The following is a 14792-nucleotide window of genomic DNA, read 5'->3' on the forward strand; positions in this document are numbered from 1 at the left end:
TAAATCTTTTTAATAAAAATCACATTTTTCTCATCCGACAATTATTTTTTATTTACTAAAAAATTTCAAATTTTAAATAAAATCATCAAAAAAAAATTAAATTTGTGTTTAAACATTTATTTACACTTTCAATAATAATCTTATTATAATCTAAAAGAATTAAGTATTAAGAGTCAATGACATCAAAGGGTTCGAATTCTTTACGTAAATTTTTCACCAATAAATCTTCCTCCTCGCGATTTAAAATGCAATCTTTCCATTCGATGCGATTCATTTTGTCTAAAATAGGGCCGGATGCCAAAACTTCGCGACCAAAATTGATTGGGAAATCTTTTGATTTTTGTATTCTCGTGTAAAATTTTCTGCCAGATGGTAATTCTAAAAAGAAATACGGCGAAGAAGATGACACAACTTGATTGAGACGGTTTGAATCGTCCAATTCTTCAAGTTTAAAGCCGTGACCTTCAGCTTCATCCTAAAACAATTAAAAAACTTTAAAAATAAAGAAATAATTAATATAGGAAAGTTTTATAAATTGGAATAACACGAATACAACACGATTTTCTTAAAGAGCAATTGATAGAAATTACTCTGGCAGTGAAAGAAATATACATTAATATGAAAACTGTTACAATATTTTAATACTGATAGAGGCAAGCATTGGATCAATCATTCAATGAAATCGGATTTTATCCCCGCTGTAATACTTTGTATAAGGCAATCACTAGTTATATGATGATTACGGCAGCTTTCACATCAAAGTAGCATGGTACAGAAATTTGTCAGAAATTTCAGATCTTCTACAGGATTCAAAAAGTTTTCCTCAAAAGTTTTGAGTTGATTTAGGGTAGGCACACACGGTCGATTATTCATCGACGAAACAGTTTAGTTGGATTGGTTTGAAATCGCGATGCAGTATCAATTTATAACCGACTAAACTGTTTAGTTGTTCATAAATCGTGTTGTATGCACACACATATCGGTTTCGAAAGAACTTGTATTTATATTGTATTGAATATTGAATAATACCGGGAAATAATTCAAATTTTTAAAATAATGTAATTGTATTACTTTAATATACAGTGTGGTAATTAATTATCGTACCCGACGTCATCATTGCAAGTATGCAACCAATATCACAATATTGGTATTGCAATACACGATTTGCGTATAATGCGTATTGCACTGTGATTTTGGTTGCATACTTGCAATGATGACGTCGGGTACGATAATTAATTAACACACTGTATTTAGGACCACTTTTACCACCTCCTGATAAATTTATCCGATAGATAAATCCAGTTCTTAGCCAATGAGAGCGCTTAAAACCGTGGTAACCATGGCAACTATCCTCTAGATAGTTTATCAAGAGGATGGTAAAAGTGGGCCTATGTGTAGTATATAATTAACTGCGGTAGTAAAACGGAAAATAATTTAACTTAATTTTTGATATAAATTCACTTATCATAAAATAATTGAGAGAAACTAAAGTAGTAATCGATTTATGTTATACTAGAGAAGACACTTCAACTCTCACTAAAGTTGCGCGCGCAACCTAAATTCCTAAAAAGCTCAACTAAACTATCGACTGTGTGCGCTTCAATATGAAGCTGTGACATTATTGCAGTTGTATGATAGTTGCACAACTTTTTAATCATAAGTGCACATCGACTCCTTTTGATTAAAAAATTGAGTTGATCTGCAGTTGTATTGTGTGCGCACCTACATTAAACTTAATACATTTATGTCCATCGACTAAACTACCGGCCGACTAAAAATCGACCGTGTGTGCCTACCCTTAGTGAAACCATCAATTCAGTGATAGGATACAATGAATACGACCTTTATTTACCTGCAACGCATCACGTCTGAAGATTACTGACAGCTTAGTTGTTTGTCATATAGTATATACTAGTGATGGAACGGATAGTGATTTTACGAAAAGCCGGATACCGGATATTCGGTATCCCCTTCGATGGATATCCGAATATCCGGCATATCTATCCGGCCATTATGGTTATAATTTCTGGTGCATTTTTGAAGTGATACCCTATATTGCCACATTATTGCGATATTTGAATAATAATGAAATAAATAAGAAAGCTGCTAACTTATTTGTATCTAAGATACAAAATAAACTTTTTTGATGCTGATTTAACTAACGAAGCAACTCTAAAAAGAGGATACTTTAATTAATAATTGGCAAATTCGAAAAAATTTTCGATCATTTCAAAAATTTATTTCTCAAGAACTAAAAGTGATTTTTCAATACGGCTTTTTCCATTAAAAAGAGGATACTTTAATTAATAATTGGTGATATTTCTACAAGGATCCTTCAAGAAATTAATTTTATAGCGAATTTTGAAAATTATCGATGAAAATTGTAACATCGTAAATTTTATCAAAACTTCAAATATTGTTTTCTCAAAAACTAAAAGTTATTTTTCAAAACGAGTTGGTTCATTGGAAAGAGGACACTTTTATTAACACTTTGGGACATTTTCATACTCATATTCCAAGAACTGGATTTTATACGAATTTTTAAAACTTAAACGGCGAAAATTGCAAAATTCGAAAAATTTTTCGATCTTCTCAAAAATTTATTTCTCAAGAAATGAAAGTGATTTTTCAAAACATCTTTTTGCATTAAAAAGAGAATACTTTAATAAATAATTGGTGATATTTCCACAAGAATCCTTCAAGAAATTAATTTTATAGCGAATTTTGAAAATTATCGATGAAAATTGTAACATCGTAAATTTTATCAAAACTTCAAATATTGTTTTCTCAAAAACTAAAAGTTGTTTCTCTAAACGTGTTGGTTCATTGGAAAGAAGACACTTTTATTAACACTTTGGGAAATTTTCATATTCATATTCCAAGAACTGGATTTTATACGAATTTCTAAAACATAATCGGCGAAAATTGCAAAACTCGAAAAAATTGTCGATCATTTCAAAAATTTATTTCTCAAGAACTAAAAGTGATTTTTCAAAACGGCTTTTTGCATTAAAAAGAGGATACTTTAATTAATAATCGAAAGTGATAACACCGACAGTTCTGTTAGTAATGAATGTGATGATGAATTACAAGCGAAGAGAAGAAAACTAGACGAAACTGCAACAAGAGATTTTATATATCGTATTATGAGATATTATTATTGGGATTGTTACAATGAGGTTGCTAATGACAAACCTGATGTAAATCAAGTTGTATTCAATAAAGAAAGTTCTATTGGAGTTGAACTTGATTATTATCTGCAATCTCCAACATCTAAAAGAGATACTAATTCCGGTGAATGGTGGAGTACTAAGTAATAGGTATATACCTGGTAACTATACACTGAGAGAAATAGATTGTACGAATCGTATTACAGAATAGTATATTATAAAACAAGTTTCGTAAGACACGCTTGAAATGCACGAATTTAAGTTAAAAAACTCGTGGCTTCGCCACTCGTTTTTTAATGACTGAGTGCTTTAAATCTTATGAAACGTGTTTTATATGCTATTTTTTGTAATTCGCGTTTTTATCCTTTTTTTTTAACAAAAATAAAATAAATTTAGACAATGTAGGGAAATAGGTATGCAGCAGTTGGTAACACCGTAACACTTGAAAATAGAAATTTGAATTGACAATTAGAAACTGTCAAAACACAAAATGTATTCACCTGAAAAAAATGTTTCATGTACACCTCCCAAAATAAGAGAAATTGCTCAGTGTTCAATGTCCTCATCATTGTGGACCTTGTATTCGATGCTAAGAACGTGTTTAAACATCCATAGACAAAAATTGTCACATTGACAACTTGAATTGGTTTCATAAAATGTTACTAAAATCTCATTACAGCATCGGATGCTGTAAGGAGTCTCATTACAGCACTCGTATGAGTACTGTTAGAGCTTTCATTACCGTCGCGAATTACAAAAAAAAATATTATACATGCAGCAATTCATTGTATTATATTATATTCATTATATTTATTGTACTGAATACAATCTCATCTCGCTGTCACTATTCGTAGTAAACATATTATACCTTATAGGATATTTTTAGTGTATAGTACAATCCATTTCTCTCAGTGTAATTGGTAACTATCCGGCTGGATTTTCACAAATGGCCGGATACCGGATGGTTGCCGAATATCCGTTCTACCACTAGTATATACTATGTAGTACTATGCCTTCTAGAAGGAAACATATTACACTAACAGTAAAATAAAAATCCGATATATTAGAAAGACTAGTATGTTGAATTTATTTTAAAGATGATTTTGGACATTTACTATGGAACTTCTTTTAGATTTATATCCAAAATGTGATTTCGCTCTTGGCATCAGAAAAATCTTACGAAAAGCCGAATATCCAAAAATGAAAACTTATTTGTATACCTGGTTTGGTTGGTACGCAACGATCAAGACATTCAAATTTCCTACAAAATTTTATGTGCCAAAACAAAACACTTTTATACTGAATCCTATAGAAATGGTAATTTTACCGCTAGCAGAGGCTGGTTTCAAACTTCAGAAAAAGACATGCCTAAAAGTGTGTGGCGAAAAACTATCCAATGATCAAAATGCCTTCGATCCTTTCCTAACTGTATTCGTACAGAAGATAAAAGAATTACTCCTCGGAAAATGCTGTCTGAAAAAACGCTGGTTCAACTTTTCTCCATGATTCTACTTGGATATGGAACGCGACGATTAAGATGTAGATGTAGTAGTTTTTACTTACCAATTGTAGGTTTTAAAGGTTTTACGTATTATTTCCCGTACAAGCTCTTGTTCTGTGTTAAGATTGAGGACAGTTTATTTACATTGTGCATTCTACAAACTTAGTTTAATCGTGCCGTAACATTTGACGTAACTTGCAGCCGTCTCCTATTATTTCCTCTCTGTTAAATACGGCGTTTTCACATGTCAGTGGCAAGGGTAGCTTAATGTCAGCTTGTCGAAAGATATTAATTTACTTGTAAATAACTCTAGTAAATATACACATATATCATGTTGTTTAATGTGCACGCGCCATCATGATCATCACTCAGCGTCTAAAGTCCATGCTGGACGTAGTAGTTTTACATCACCATCTGAATCTTCCTCTTCAACATTCACTGGTTGAGGATTAAGAACACTTTGTAAAATAGCTTCATCCGTTAGTTGTTCCTCTGTTGGTTCGTTCTTATCAATCTCCACCCATTCTACAGACTTTAGATTTAGGTGTACCCTGATTACACCTAACACTTCATTTATTGTATCTATAAGGTTTTTTCTTCACTGATTTAAAGTGTTCCATCAGTTTCGACAAAGGCGTTTGGCCATAACATCCTCCAACAACGTTGTAAAGTGACTTCTTTTACTCGAGACCAAGAGAGTGCGCTGGCATATACAGGCTAAGTTGTAGGATACATTATTCTGAACCGTGCGAGAACTGTTTAAAGTCGTCCAATAGCGATTCACTTTAATAGCGGAAAAAGTCTCTTTCCGTGTCGAATCTATTGGTGAGTACACGTGCGAAACTAGTTTAGAACGGCGCGGTGGACCGGCCGGGGGTGGGACAGATTACCTGAGTGTGATTTACGATCTTTGAAGGCGTTTTACTAAGCTTTTGTTGAATCGCTATTGGATGAATTTAAACAGTTCCCGTGCGGTGATTATAAATATTTCGGAAAAATTTTATTAGAAAGATTGCTTCAGAATAATGTATTCTACAACCGTATAAACCTCTGATGTGGAAGATATGGGACATCCTGTATATCATCCTTGACATTATATTTCTGTTGAAAGTCAACCACGTCACAATCAAACTTTAATAAGTCTTGAAGAAAGAAGCTTCTATAAAAACATTTAAAATTTTGATTAACCCATTGATCCATAGGTTGGATCAATGAGGTAATATTTGGAGGCAAAAATGTTGCCAGAAACTAACTCTGTTACTGGTGGATGAGCTTTGCTGTTTTCTGGTAGTTTAAGTTTTTTAAAGTTATCCTTGACTTGTGTACAAGCCAGTCTTTAAATAATGCGGCAGTTATCCAGGCATTTTGTTGGGCATCGCAATGAACAGGCCAAGTTTTAATATTCTTAAAAGCCCTTGATTTTTTAGATTTTCCAATTACAAAAGGTGTTAGGCGATGGTTTCTAGATGCATTAGCACATAGTAAAACTTGAAGTTGGTAAACAACGGCAATGTAGGGCTATCTCATCGGCATTAAACACTTGATAAGCTGTCAGTTTGGTGTCTGATAATTTTTTCAAATTCTTCTTTATAGTGGTTTGCAAATTCTTCATTGGTCCAGTTACTGGCTTCTGCTCGGAACGATTTGCACGGAACAATTTATACAAGACGCTGTCCAGTTGTTGCAGCTTAGGTTTTCTAACAGTTCGTGTTTTTGTGTTTTAATGTCATAAATAGTTGATGACTCAATATTAAATTCATTCATGAAAACATTTCTATTTTTACCTTTTTTCAAGCTTTTGATGATTTCCAATTTCTGATTATTGGTGAGAGTAACATGTTTTCTGTCCAGAGTTTTTATCACTTGGAATTTTAGAAAACATGATAAACAAAAACTCACAAAACAGTGCAATGTACTTACACGCAACACTAACTTTTCCACTTCAACTTATTCAATACGGCATACAATTAATTAAACAGAACAATGCATACAAAATGGCAAACATTTCGTTACGCTGCAATCAGCTCGAGCAAACACTTACAAACCCGAACAAACCCAAACGACCTTAAAGAAGGTGTCAGATTTTCGGACGTTCCGGACTAATGAATGCCCGATTAACGGTAGTCTACTGTATATGAGATAACAGGCTAATCAGCTTGTAATTCCTAGGTTGGTCCTATTGCCTTTCGTATATACATATAAGAATAATAGTTGCACTGTTCTATTGTGCTGGTGTTGTGCTCCTTGACAAACATTCGTTGAATATCAGCATTTATTAATTCTTTTCCTCCTATTTTCAATTCAGAGAGAACGCACTCATACTGTATCTTGCGTCTCAGATTCGAATGGATATACGGATATATATATGTGTATACAAGGGGAAAAACAAAAATATTAACACATTTTGACTTTCACGTTATTTGCAAGGAAAAACATAAAATAGATGTTACTGTTTGTTCAAGTAATTAATAACTTTTCTTATTGATTAAGATGCATAAATAAAATTTGGAGATTCCAATCAGTAAAATCTGTCAAAACTTCTACAAACTGAACTAATATTAAAATAATCACATTTACCTGAAATATCTCTGATAATTCTTTCTGAGCTTCCTTAGGAATCGGAACGCATTGAACTTGCATATGAGAAGTTTTAAAATTTCGTTCAAAAAATACAGGAACTTGATCATTTCGGCCATAAAACTTCGTTATGGCATCTTTAAAAGCCTCAATTTCATCCAAAGTATCATCGGAAAGATGAATTGCACTTTGATAATGTTGAACCGGGCATATCAAAAGGTGTTCTTCAACAATTCCACCTTAAATAACAACAACAATTGAATAAAAATAAAAATTTTGCGTTAATTTTTATACCTTTAGCTAAAGCCACATAAACATTTGTACCAACGGTAATTATTAAATGCTTCTCGACAGATGGACTTGAAAGACAAAACCAACATTTGCTTTTATCAAAATCAATTTTTTGCTTTTTATTATTTCGTTTTTCTTTTTTCGTTTCACTAGGTGCGTTCATATCATAAAAATATTGTTGGGATTCGTGTTTTCTTTTAACTGTTGGAGGTAAAATTTTATTTTCGATATCGTTTAAATCGTAAGGCGCTTCAGTTTCATCGGTGGTTTTTTGCGAAAATTCCATTTCATTCATTTTGTCAACTGGTTTCAATTGAAGCGCATAAATCCATTTGTGTTTTTGAGGATTCCCCACTCTATCTAAACCAATAAATCTCGTTACCGTGCTAAATAATGACGAATCTTTTGGATTAATTCTATAAGGACTTCTTTCATAATGTATTCCTTCTAACCCGCAGATGTGGTAACGTGGTTTTAATTGCATCGCTAACCAAGAAATAAAGTCGGAACCATTTTGAACGTTAATTTCCTAAAAATAATCGAATTAAAAAGTTTTAATCGAATTTATAGGGAATTAATCAATTACATCTTTAGTTAAATTGTTGACTTTATTTGGCCATTGTGAGGTTAAAAGTATATCGACACCACGATAATCATGATTATCTTTAACGCAGACATCTTTTAAAGCTAAAATCTCCTCCAAAGAAAAATTAAAATCTTTTGTAGTTTTATTTTGTGAGGAAATTCCGCTTAGATAAGCTATTTTAACACCATTTGTGGTTATGTATAAACCTCGTTTTCCTAAATAAGACACATTTTGACAAAGTTCTGTTTCTTCATTGAATAAATCTAATGCCTCTTCTTTATTTGGGCCTAATACGTATGTAGGTACTGAAACTAATTAACAAAAAATAAATAAATAAAAATTAATATTATTATAAACTTAAAGTAAAATTACAATTTGTTGCCAGACAATTTTATTGTACATACAGGCTTTTCCAATTTCAAATTTACATGTTGTACAGATTAAATTAAAATGATATGTAAAAACAATAACTATAACTAATCATTTAGTTTTAAAAAGTTGAAGTTACAACAATATCGCTGCTTATTATTAGCTTATTATTATCATATCAACCCAAGACTGATCAGCAGCATGTAATGCAGCGAAGCCTTAATTATGTAAAATTATATAATATGTATTTCTACTCCTAAAGTTTGCCATGGCGTTGTAACGAAGACTACATCAATTCAAAAATGATTAATTTATAACGTTGCCACAAGCAACAATGGTTTAGGCGCTGCAATTATTGTCATATCAACCAGACATAATTAACACATTATTAAACATTAAGATACCGTTATTCGACGTTACGTAACTCTAAATCTGATATCGTTTTTGAATTCATGAAAATCGAGCCATTGCAATTTTACGTTACAAACACTGATCAGAAGAATACCGTCTTTTTATAGATGTTTCTAAATTGAGTTTTCATACTTGTTGGTTTCTTCATAAAATCAATTGCAAAACCTATAAATGGTACATCAGTGCTGATTTCAAAATAGTTGTAATTCTGCTTGGTCTATAACTTGGATTCATAAAGTTCGTTTCCTTTGTGAATGGAATAGTCGAGCGAGAAATTAAGCAGAATCAGAATACAATATACTCCTACGGAAAAGAACGTACTTCATAATTCGTGAATTAATAAAACACTTTTATCGCCATTAAACTAGGTCTGCTGAAGAATTATGCAAAGAGGGACCAGCCCTTCGATACCTTAGACAAAAATTTCCTAATATAACTAAGGTAAAACTTAAAGGGGAATTTTTATAGGACCCCAGATTAATCTGTTACAACAGGATCGGAGAATTTGACGTACTTTTAAACAATTTAGAATCGACAGCTTTGGAATGCATTTAACAGCACAGTTGGACACAGAATTTTTTGGGAAATACAAAATCTGAAAACTACGAGGAAATTGTTGGTGAACTTCTTCGAACTGAGAACTGTCTTAAATCTGAATCTTAACGATGTTAGTGACGACTATGGAAAATGAGTTCATCAAGAAATAGCGAGATGGTTGCTGACTACTGTTGGACTTTAATTTCGGAATCTTCTTCATCCGAATATAAAAGAAAGACTTTCTGAATAAATCCTACAATAACATATAATCGGTTAGTATTGCATGATCAATATGAATTTCATTTGTTAATAACAGAAATGTGACAGAATGGTGATAGAATAGACTTGCTACTATAGTAATTATTAGAACTATAACACAAATAAATGTGTATATGATCCATAAAGAAAAATTAAAAAAATGGAAAAATTTGTTGCTCTGTGTAGTTTGTCCACTGTCAAAAAAAAAAAAGTTTATACGCTAATACGAGGAGTGCAGTTTTTATTAATAGTAATTGGCACTTATTAATAATATCCGTCCTGTCATTTGGTAAATTTGAATAATAAGTTGTAATAATTAAATTTACCGATAATTATTAATAATTACTTGTATAGCTGGGTACATATGATAAAAACATTTTGTTATAAATTATTTCTTTAGTTTTGGACAAAAAGAAATGCTACAATTTATTTATTTTTACAAGAAGAACTTATATGGCATTTGGAATTACAAATGATTTACCTAAAGTATCGTCCCGTTTCTGCCCTAAGGGATTTTAGACCGATCAGTATCCTGCCAGTAATGTCAAAAATTTTAGAGAGTCTTGGAAAGGCAACTTAAAGCACACTGCGAAAGTAATAATATACTGCCTGATCAACAATCTGGGTTTCGTTCGGGTTTCAGCTGCGCAACAGCTTTATTGAACCTTACAGATGAGGTATTTGCTTCTAGAGAGGCCGGGAAGCCGCACTTTTGTTATCGTTGGACTTCACCAAAGCATTTGATACAATAAATCATAATATACTTGCATCTAAACTTCATTATTTAGGTCTTGGAAATCGGGCTTTAATTTTGAGTCATTTTTGTCGGATAGGTCTCAGGTTGTGAAGATTAATAGTCAGATGTCGAGCGCTCTGTCTGTTACTCGTGGAGTCCCTTCAGGGGACAATATTATGGGGCCACTATTGTTCTCTATTTATACATCTGATTTTAACCAAGTTTTGCAGATTCATTTGTATGCAGATGATACACAGCTTTTGCTGAATTTTAATCCAAATAATTGGGATGATGCCTGCATAAAATTTAACTCAGATGTAGCATTACTTTCTGTTGAGACACAATGAGAGCAATTAAACCTTTGATTTATGGTCAATTGGTGGGGGATGGCGAACTTCTTACTGTTTCTGATGATATCAACATTTTAGGTGTTACATTGGATCATCAGTTGAGTTTGAGGAGCATATGGCCAGGTGCTTGAGGGATGGGTATGGCGCCCTCCGTCTCTTGTATGCCCATCGGGATGTCTTAAATAAGAAATTAAAAAATATGCTGTGTGATAACTTGGTTCTAAGCAAATTAAATCACTGCGACGTTGTTTATGGTTGAAATTTAACGGGGGCGAGTGGGTGTCGTATCCAGAACCTCCAGAACGGTTGCTTAAGGTTTATTTACGGAATTCGTAAATATGACCATATTAGTCATAAGTTGGCAGAGACTGGGTGGTTGATCATGAAGAACAGACGTAAACTGCATTCAACTTGCGTTTATTATAAAATTATTAAAAGTCAACGGCCTCCTTACTAGCTGCAACGACTATCTTTCAGAAGCGATGTCCATAATATTAATGTAAGAAGGAAAGATGTATTGACGGTACCACGTCGCGCCTCGCACCAATCCTTTTCCTACCATATAGCCAAAACGTACAATGATCTACCAGTGCACTTTATGGGATTGGGCTGTATTTCGTTCAAGAGTAAGTTAAAATCCTCCCTCTTGCTCGAGTTATTATGATTTTTTTTAATATTCTGAGCTACTAATGAATCGCTTTATACTGACATGTCGTCGTATTTTGTTATTATGTTTTTTTCCATTTTGTTTTTGTTGGTATTATTATAAAGATTTTCATTTTTGTTTCATATATATATTTTCTATATGTTCTGGATTAAGTGGAAGAGCAGTTGGAGCAACCAAACTGAACTTCGTCCAGAAAATAAGTCTATTTTCTAAGAATGTATTTTTTTTTTTCGTTTTTGCGACTTATTAATAAAGGCATTTATTATTATTGTTTGTGACTTTTTACATTTGCTGCGATTTGAATCACATCCTCCTATACAATTGCAATATTGAAATCCTTGACCACCTAATGTCGAACTCAACCCAGTTTGTAGAGTTTTTCATTGTGAATAGACATTATAATTGCTATAATATTCCGGCTGTGTCCGTTACCTCTATCTACATATAACCTACCGTATTCTTATAAGTATGTTTTCTCTTATAGTAGTTACTGGATACTTCGCTTTTGAAAAGCATATTTTATCAGTTTGCTTTTCTAGTGCGTGACTTGCAGAGTTTCAAGCTTCTTGAATACTTGTAGATCTCTTATTGATTAAGGAGGTGAACCGCCACCACAAATTTTTCCGGTTGTGATTAAATTAATAGCTGAAGTTCCAACAGTTGTTAATTGCACATTTTCAGTAGGATTATGTATTTCCATTTCCACATTGCCTTCATTCCCTGCTTCATCGTCTTTGTCTTCTTCTGGAGTTGCTCTCTCAAGTTCGGTATCATTAATAATACAATGTTATATACAGTGCAAGAAGTTGGAAAGGAAGAATATAAATTGGCTTTAGAATTGGGTGATGTAGACTCTGATGGAAATGCTTTTATAAGCGTGATTGTTGATGATGCCTGGTCTAAAAGATCGTATAAAAGCCGATATGATGCATTATCTGGAGTAGTATTATTCTTTAACAACTCAAATCTCACATCATGGTGTAAAAAAGGTTTAAATTAAGCATCCAATTTTTTGATAATTTTAGGGCTGCATAATTGGAGCAAAAACAAGCAAGATTTTATTCATTGCTTGCAGAAATAAATGTTGTCCCATATGCGCTAGGTGTTCTAATAAAGGTGAAACTCCAAGAGATAATCAATGTGCTGGTATTGTGCTATTAATGTCGTCAGATTTCACTCAGATCGATACTAGATTGTACTGCCTGAACGGCAGTCCTGAATCGAAAACGAAAATTATCTGGTTCAGGTAGATATTTGCAAGTTTACAGATAGATTAAAAAGGCCAGTAGGGGTCGCGGCAGGAGTATACTGCGATACACTTCGGATTAAGCAAGCTTACAGCCTGGGTACGTATTGTACTGTATTCCAGGCGGAAGTATTTGCTATTGACATAAGTATTAAAATCCTTCTTGAGGAAGGGGTGAAGAACTTGACAGTACGATTTTTCTCAGACAGTCAAGCCGCTCTCCAGGCGCTGTAGGCCGTGAAAACTGTGTCGGCTATGGTTAATGATTGTAAAAGAACTTTAAACACACGGAGTTGTGATAACAGAGTTTTTCTGATCTGGGTCCCAGGCCACTCTGTGGTTGCTGACAACGAAGCGACAGACGAGCTAGCATGAAAGGGCAGCGCTAAAACGTTTGTGGGGCCAGAACCAACAGATGATACATCATTTGCGATGGCCAAACATAGGATTGGACTGTGGCTTGAAAAGAAACTTCGCTTGCTATGGACCAGTTCTCCTGGAATGAAACACGCTAAGTTGTTTATTAACATCGTCACTGTCAAACCCGGGAATATTTTAGGACTTGCTCGTAGCAACATTAAAGTTCTAATGGGTGTCTTTACTGGGCACTGCCGATCAAAGACACACCTCAACTTGTGGGACGATGTTGAATGTCGACTATGTGCGGAGGACGAGGAAACCCAACAAGCCCTGCTGTTAATCGTATCAGATTCTTGGTGTTTGGGTCGCAGTTTATCTCCACAAAGGATCTAAACGACTTTTCACCGAACAAAGTATTAATGTTCGTTAAGAGCATTGGACTGCACCGTGAAATTTGATGATATTATCTATCAGTGTAGAATAGATGTTAGTTCTTAGTTGATCCGCCTACCCGATATATAATTTATGTAATGTAATGTAACTTTAGAGGGCTGTATTGGCGGGGAAAGGGGTTTAAACAAAAAATAATATGAAAGCCCTTAATCTTTATTGAAAAATCCACTTTAAAATCTTTCGCAACAAACTTTTAGCTGTTTATCTTTCGTATAAACAGCCTGTATAATTTCTGGCTGTAGATCTATGGAACTAACTGTAAATGTTTATCTACAATTAAGGAACACCTCTATGTCACGAGTGATAATCCGGAAACACCTGTATACCGTATTTTCTCGAATCTTATCCGCACTCGAATCTAATCCGCACCTCGATTTTAAAAATGCAATGATGGTAAAAAAAGTTGGATTTCCAATGTAATCCACATCCGATTGTAATCCGCATTTGATTTTAGAGCATACAAAATTTGTAAAAAGGGTGCGGATTAGATTCGAGAAAATACGGTATTAGATTAATTTTCCCCCAAAAGATTGTTGGTAACTCGTTTAGTGATATTTTTGGTTCATAATTTAAAAACAAAGCATAATTTTAAACATTTTAATTCTCACCTTTTTTAATTCCTTTTTTGTAGTCATCAAACTCTTTATTATTAATTCCGAAAAAATTTCCAACGCACAAGACGAGATCAAACGGGCCGGATTTCTTATTAATGTTTTCGATTTTATTGAAAAAAGTATTAAATTTCCCTTCGACATCCCCACAAAGTATTCTAAAAATAACAAGTTTAGAAATTTTCAAAGTATTTCAAGTATTCAAAGTATCATTCTTTTCATTCAAAACAACTTATTCAAGTCAAGTAATCGTTTTTTATTGAAAAAAACTGTCACGTAGGCGCTGGTTAGCAGTAAACAAATCGCCGTTATAGCTTTGGTTTGAAGCTTCGCTACGTTAACGGTTTTTCGCGTAAAGTTCGCGCAGTTTTTGAGCTTATCAAAACACGGAAAACACAGTCAAAAGTAAGTATACTTACATTTTAATTTTTGATTCCATTTGTAACGTCTTTTTATAGACAGTTCAAATATTTCAAACGTGGTTTCAAATTGGCGATATTTGAATATATTTACTTATTTTACGCTCAAATTCCACTATAAATTATTAATTAACACTTTTTACTCCATTATTAAATAAGTTATCTTGAATATTTTGGTTTAGAAATAGTTAGGTTATAGAGGTTATGTTTGCTCTCATGACATTTATGTTATGTTTTCCCGGTTAATCAA

At 33.2% G+C, this 14792-nt stretch overlaps 2 protein-coding genes across 3 annotated transcripts in view; one reads left to right on the forward strand and one right to left on the reverse strand.

The window, feature by feature from the left end:
- Positions 1-101: 101 nt before the first annotated feature.
- Positions 102-14782, reverse strand: LOC111416775 (CWF19-like protein 1). Its single transcript, XM_071197958.1, has 6 exons — positions 14543-14782; positions 14121-14281; positions 8126-8436; positions 7543-8068; positions 7249-7487; positions 102-475 (listed from the first exon to the last, which is right to left on the reverse strand). The coding sequence occupies exons 1-6, from the start codon at positions 14560-14562 to the stop codon at positions 167-169; spliced, it is 1566 nt and encodes a 521-aa protein (XP_071054059.1). The 5' UTR covers positions 14563-14782; the 3' UTR covers positions 102-166.
- LOC111416776 (Farnesyl pyrophosphate synthase) overlaps positions 14387-14792 on the forward strand; it is a 69819-nt gene continuing 69413 nt past the window's right edge. For both annotated transcript variants that reach the window (XM_023048877.2, XM_071197962.1), the window contains exon 1: positions 14387-14528. The gene's annotated coding sequence lies outside the window, so the exon portion shown is untranslated. The remainder of the gene's footprint in view (positions 14529-14792) is intronic.

This window comes from Onthophagus taurus, chromosome 7 (assembly GCF_036711975.1).
Source record: "Onthophagus taurus isolate NC chromosome 7, IU_Otau_3.0, whole genome shotgun sequence".
NCBI classification, from domain to species: Eukaryota; Metazoa; Arthropoda; class Insecta; order Coleoptera; family Scarabaeidae; genus Onthophagus; species Onthophagus taurus.